The sequence below is a fragment of the Micropterus dolomieu genome, linkage group LG03 (genome assembly GCF_021292245.1).
Source record: "Micropterus dolomieu isolate WLL.071019.BEF.003 ecotype Adirondacks linkage group LG03, ASM2129224v1, whole genome shotgun sequence".
Classification (NCBI taxonomy): domain Eukaryota; kingdom Metazoa; phylum Chordata; class Actinopteri; order Centrarchiformes; family Centrarchidae; genus Micropterus; species Micropterus dolomieu.
Window position 1 is genome coordinate 23,991,740 of NC_060152.1, and position 6,391 is coordinate 23,998,130.

The 6,391-nt window shown below is 40.6% G+C and overlaps 1 protein-coding gene across 6 annotated transcripts in view; it reads right to left on the reverse strand.

The window, feature by feature from the left end:
• Positions 1-6,391, reverse strand: part of LOC123968671 (CUB and sushi domain-containing protein 3-like) — a 279,670-nt gene that overhangs the window by 163,185 nt on the left and 110,094 nt on the right. For all 6 annotated transcript variants that reach the window (XM_046045555.1, XM_046045551.1, XM_046045552.1 and 3 more), the window contains 5 exons: positions 3,869-3,972; positions 3,436-3,548; positions 2,930-3,112; positions 1,912-2,238; positions 313-507 (listed from right to left, as the gene is read on the reverse strand). In XM_046045555.1, coding sequence (XP_045901511.1) covers positions 313-507; positions 1,912-2,238; positions 2,930-3,112; positions 3,436-3,548; positions 3,869-3,972 — 922 coding nt within the window. The remainder of the gene's footprint in view (positions 1-312; positions 508-1,911; positions 2,239-2,929; positions 3,113-3,435; positions 3,549-3,868; positions 3,973-6,391) is intronic.

Genomic DNA, 6,391 nt, shown 5'->3' on the forward strand with positions numbered 1-6,391 from the left:
GACAGTTTTACGAAAAGTGATGGCGGAACAAAAATGTGCTTGAAAGTTTTCGAAGTTGAGGAGCTCCGCAAGCTGCCCGCTCACAGAGCCCTCTGCTCCCGCCGTCACACAGACCGCTGCAGCAACAATGGCAGAGGAAAACACAGCTGCGAGGCGAGCTGGTACTGGTAATGGAAAAGCGCCATAAAGGGCTGGAGCTACACACAAATACCTGAAAATGATAAATGTAGCCCAGTTTGGGTGCATGTTCCACATAACCCACTCAATATCTGTCCACCAACCACACAACTATTAGCTATTCAATTTCAGTACCTTCGCATTTTGGAATGAGTCCGCTCCACATCACCTTGGCTTCCTCCAGGTGGCATGTGATGGTGTCAGCCCCCTGCGTCTTGATGAAGCCCTCCTCACAAACCACAGAGATGGAGCTCCCCAATTGGAAACTGTCCCCAAAGCGCCTGGCATTCAACGGTATGCCAGGGTCAGGGCACTCATTACGCCCGAAAGCTTGTTATGAAAAGAAAGGGAACAAGATCTAGTGACAAACACTCTTGTGTGAATGAGAAATGGGGTCTTTGAGGAGTCGGGAGATAAGGGAAATGGATGTAGCTGTCCGTAGGAGAGAAAAAAAGAAAACCTTACATAGGTCTGCTCTCTACACCTGAGGGTGACAGTATGTTGTCTTCAGAGCTTGTTGTGCCTTCACCACAACAAAGATAATTATGATGGCGTTGTATTAGGCAATGAGGCACAAGAGAAAGGCACTGTATACACTGTCCTAAACTATGCTTTTTGTTTTGTTAAGGCAACTATAGTGCAATGTACTATAATTTCCCCTTAAAGCTTTCATTTTAGACAGAACAAAAGGATAAGAGTATGTTTAAGAACAGAGAACATGCACATTCACACAAATTACAGGTACAATTATAAGATGTCATTTGTGTGCATTTTACTATATACACTCACCGGCCACTTTATTAGGTATACTTGTTCAATTGCTTGTTAACACAAATAGTATGCAGAATACCATCTCTGAACTGCATGTCGAACCTTGAAGCAGGTGGGGTACAGCAGCAGAAGACCACACCGGGTGCCACTCCTGTCAGCTAACAACAGGAAACAGAGGCTACAATTCGCACAGGCTCACCAAAATTGGACAACAGAAGATTGGAAAAATGTTGCCTGGTCTGATGAGTCTCGATTTCAGCTGCGACATTCAGATGGTAGGGTCAGAATTTGGTGTAAACAACATGAAAGCATGGATCCATCCTGCGTTGTATCAACAGTTCAGGCTGGTGGTGGTGGTGTAATGTGTTGGGGAAATTGTCTTGGCACATTTTGGGCCCCTTAGTACCAACAGAGCATTGTTTAAATGTGACAGCCTACCAGAGTTTTGCTGCTGACTATGCCCATCCCTTTATGACACAGTGTACACATCTTCTGATGGCTACTTCCAGCAGGATAATGCACCATGTCACAAAGCTCAAATCATCTCTAACTGGTTTCTTGAACATGACATTCAGTGAGTTCACTGTACTCCAATGGCCTCCACAGTCACCCGATCTCAATCCAATAGGAGGACCTTTGGGATGTGATTGAATGGGAGATTCTCATCATGGATGTGCAGCTGACAAATTTGAGGAATTGCGTGATGCTATCCTGTCAATATGGACCAAAGTCTCTGAGGAATGTTTCCAACACATTGTTAAAAGTATGCCACGAAGACTTAAGGCAGTTCTGAAAGCAAAAGGAGGTCCAACTCGGTACTAGCAAGGTGTACCTAATAAAGTGGGCGGTAAGTGTATAATTCTCATTTTGTTGGTTAAAAAAATGGTAATTGAAATTATTGGATTATAAATGCTGTACTATGATATGATACATTTGAATTAACTATATCAAACAGTCCCTTACTGCTATAGGTGATGTTGAACCCCCGCCCAGACATAGAGTGATCAGCCTGAAACTCCAGCTGCAGCACGTTGCTGTTGGACGTCAGGTGGGAAGGAACTTCGGCCCCTGAGAAGCGTCCTAGTATTGTGGCTCCTGACTGGTCCCCATCTTTGATAGTGAGGAAGTCATAGGGAGGCTCCAGGTCAAAGTCATTGAAGGCTAAGTGGATTCTGGTGCCAGGCTCAGAGATAATCAGCCACACGCAGTTGAGGTTGTTTCCATAGCCCTCTGGGTAGTCAGGAGACAACACTGTCCCCATGGGAGCGGTAAAGTTGGAGAAACAGGGGACTGGGTGACAGAGGGGGTGAAATATATAAGTAATGATTAAAAAACTTAAATATCCCAGGGGAGGCAATTTGTTTTACAGCAACTTTCACTGGTCACATGACAATCGCGGATTCTGCAATGACACGATCGGGTGCAAAGTTCAGTACAGAACAATGTCAGTACTGTATAATTAGCTCAGCATCAGGAGACAGCACTGCTCCCATGGGTGTTGAGCAGTCAGAGAAACATGAAACTGTAAGGATATGGATGGTGCAGTTTGGAGTTTGTGTACAAAAATACAGACATCCAGCAATATAGGCAGACTGGAATACTGCACACTGTCCCAGTGGACACAGAAATTAGAAGAAGACTAGATTTTTGTTATGGATATGGGTTGGGTATTGTGAAACTGGTGAAACTCACTAGAGGGGTTTAGGTCTTCCTCAGAAAGGACACTGCGTATTTATGTAGCATAACAGTATTTACCCTACTTTCTTCTCTTTCAAATCAACCCCAAATAACAAGTCAACCACATGCTATGAATTTCCCCATTGTAGATTATGTATATTGCCGTTTACACACAATACACTGCATGGTCATTTAAAAACACTGTAATGAATCCTCCAATAGCCTAGTGTCATTGTGAACTTTCCAAACGCATAAGTAATTGCTTCATTTGCTGTCATAAATAAAAAGCATGTATTGGACTCACATATGCAGATGGGGATATTAGCCGACCACTGATTGTTGTTCTGGCAGGTTATCATCCTCTCCCCAATGAGCTCGAATCCAAACTGGCATTCAAAGCGCAGAATATCTCCATTTAAAAAGCCACTACCTTCTTGGTAGCCATACAGCGGTGTACCAGGGTCACCACAACTCTCTTTGTCAATTTCTGTGGTTGAGGGGAGGAGAGGAGGAAAGAGGGATACAAAGAGGGGAATGGGGGGAAAGTAAAGAATTAAATCAAGCCATGTACTTTGAGGTACTTTTTTCCCCTGTAACATTATCTATAAAGGTCCAGGTGAAAACTCTGAGAGCCCAGTTAAGGAAGCATTTCTTTGAGGGAAAGACAGGAGAGAGTGAGAGACAGGCAGATAGACAGATAGAAGGACAGAAAGGCGGGCAGGAAAATTGACTCATTGCTTTACTGAAGAAAACAGTCACAGACATGAATGCAGACAGTGAGAGATGATATCAGCTCTAATGTCTGTGTACCTTTATAGTTGATCTTAAAGCCGATCGAGCCCACACTCTCATCAGATTGGAGATGAAGCCACATCTGATGGGACATGCTGACAATCAGGTCTGGGACGAAGCTTCCAGTCAGGCTGCAGATAGGGCAACAAAAGAAAGCTACTATGGTAACCCACTTCTCAAAGATCATCACTCAGTGTTATTTTAAAAATTTCCTTTTTAAAAAGACTATGTACTTTGTAAATTATATACTGTTGCATCACAGTAATTATAAGGCAGTACAAAGTTTGTTGCAACAAAGCAAGCCCTTATTATAATGGTGCTATCTCTGTATGTTGTAGCTTCACAACATTATCTAACAAAATGTAGATATAACCAACGTGCAACATATTTGACTGCATAAGCAATATTATAGTACAATATACATCCATGAAGTATTTTATGTAGTACTTACACTTGTATTATTGTTTTAGAATCACCTACTTCCCCTCCATCTCCGATTGTTAGCGAATCGTACCCAATTTCTAGGTCAAACTCTTCAAAGTTGATCTGAATAACCTGTAATAAAATATAAGTCACTTTTATAATCTGTCATTTGACAAGTGTCAACATGCAGCATGGCAGTGCTTATGCATGAGCAGTTGTAAGATTTAGAAACAATACCATGTCTGTCAAAGTAGACTGCTTATAGTTGGTGTACATATCATGTTGACAATTTGTCTTTCAGCAATATTTTATAGACTTTAATGAACTACAAAGCTCAAAGCCCCAACATCTGCCCTTGAATACCATTATCTTTACACTCAACTGTGCCCAACTGGTTCAAATTTACTGTCTCCACCTTATTCATGGTATTAATTTATATAAGCCAAACCCTCTCAATGTGATAAGCAGTTATTCCAAATGATTCTCAAGTTTTATTTATATGAAATTCATAAGATGGCTGCTCATTTCTGTGTTTCTGCAGACAGCTAAACTGAAAGAGGCAAGCCTATGTAGATAAAAGCCTACGTAATGTCTTATACATTTTTGCAAGCCGACAGCAACATGTTTGATCAAACAATGCTGTAAAAACCTAAGACTTCCTCCAATCTTATAATTCAGATGGCTGCATAATATCGCCTTTTGGCTTGTACTTTTATGAATTATGCACTACCTCAAAAACTCAAATCAACAATGGCATCAAGATAAATTGGAAGGCAAACATAAAACTCAGCTCACATCAAATTTTTGACCGTTTATAGACATATAGCGCTTGTCCAGGCCATGTACCCCCACAAACAAAGGACACCACAAACATCCTTCAAAGCAATATAGAAACTGACAGCAGCATCTCTTCACTTTACTTTAGAGCACAAATCAAATACTAACAACCAATCATGGCAAGGCAAATTTAAGAGTCCATAATTTTTAATTGCCTGTCTGCATTCACCCACGAGACATCTTTGTCAGCTGTCACTGGTGTATCTTTTTTTTCCCCCCTTAACAAATGTACATATCATAAAAGATGACATATTAACTGATTGCACTAGCAAGAGCTGCTTACACTAATAATAATCATGTAAAATTGAGACTATTACAGAGACAGTATAAAATAAAGCCACATTATCTCAGCCTACACTTTGCCTACATGGATTAGTGATGGAAAGAAAGGATGTTGTAATGACATGAGTGTCACATCTGCTGATGACAAACATATGACAGCTGCTTGCTCATCCTAAGCATCCCTTTCTCTGGCCATGGGGAGGACAGTGCCTGCAAAATATCCATGCATAACAGCCTATTACAATGCACGCATAAGCATAATTACCATAATAACACTAATGGACCAAGTTTCAGTGCCAAGTCAGGAGCTTGTTTGCCTAACAGAGGGCACGGTGGCACAAAGCTATGGTACTTGCCAGTCCTAGTGAGTTCTGAATGAGTGCTAGTTGGTTAGTTATTGTTTATTAGCAGGATACCACTTAGTTGACGCCCCTGTATGTATGACTCACTGGAATACCAATAGAGAGCCAGATTTGATGTGGGAGTGCAGTAATGACCATTAGGAAAACAGCTTTGACCTCTTCACTGGGGAAGAGCTGGTCCCATTCAATCTTTATTTCTCTCCATTTCTGTTACTCCAAATGAATGAAGCAAATCGCTCAATTGCAGACAGCCACGGTCAAAATGGTGGTCTAGTGAGAACTGAAAAGCAATCCGTGACTTCTATGTACATTAATGAGGGACAGTTACAATGAACCTAAGTCAAAATACATGCATATTCTATGTAACCTTTTAACATCTTGTCCTTGGATTGTAGATGCATACACAAATACGTATCCAGGAAGGGGATGCCTTGACAAATGCCCTACAGTGCAGGAAGGAGAGAGTTTTCTGATGTAGGGATTTATTTATTTTTTATATATAAAGAATATATAAATAAATATGACCACATTACTCCTATTTTAGCTTCATTACACTGGCTCCCAGTATGTTTTAGAATTGACTTTAAAATTCTATGGATTACTTTTAAAGCTCTTCATGGCCTCTCGCCTTGTTATATTTCTAACCTTTTAGTCCCATACGCACCAGCACATACCTTGAGATCCTCGGGCAGAGGTCTGTTGTCTGTTCCAGAGTCTTGACTGAAAACTAAAGGGGACAGAGCGTTTGCTTTCAGGGCCCCGAGGCTCTGGAACAGCCTGCCCGAGGAAATCAGGTCGGCTGAAACATACTTTTATAGGAGAGCCTTTCCCGATCTTATTTGACTTTATTTTATCCCTTTTATTTTATTCTATTTTACTAATTTTATATTTATCTTAAACGTGTATTTTAGTCTTTTCAATGTTTTCATGCTTTTATCTTGTATTGTTTTTGTATTATTGTTTTTTGGGTATTATTGTCTTACACTTGTTAAAGCACTTTGTAACTTGTTTTGGAAAAGTGCTCTACAAATTCAAAAAGATTATTATTATTATTATTATTATTATTACTA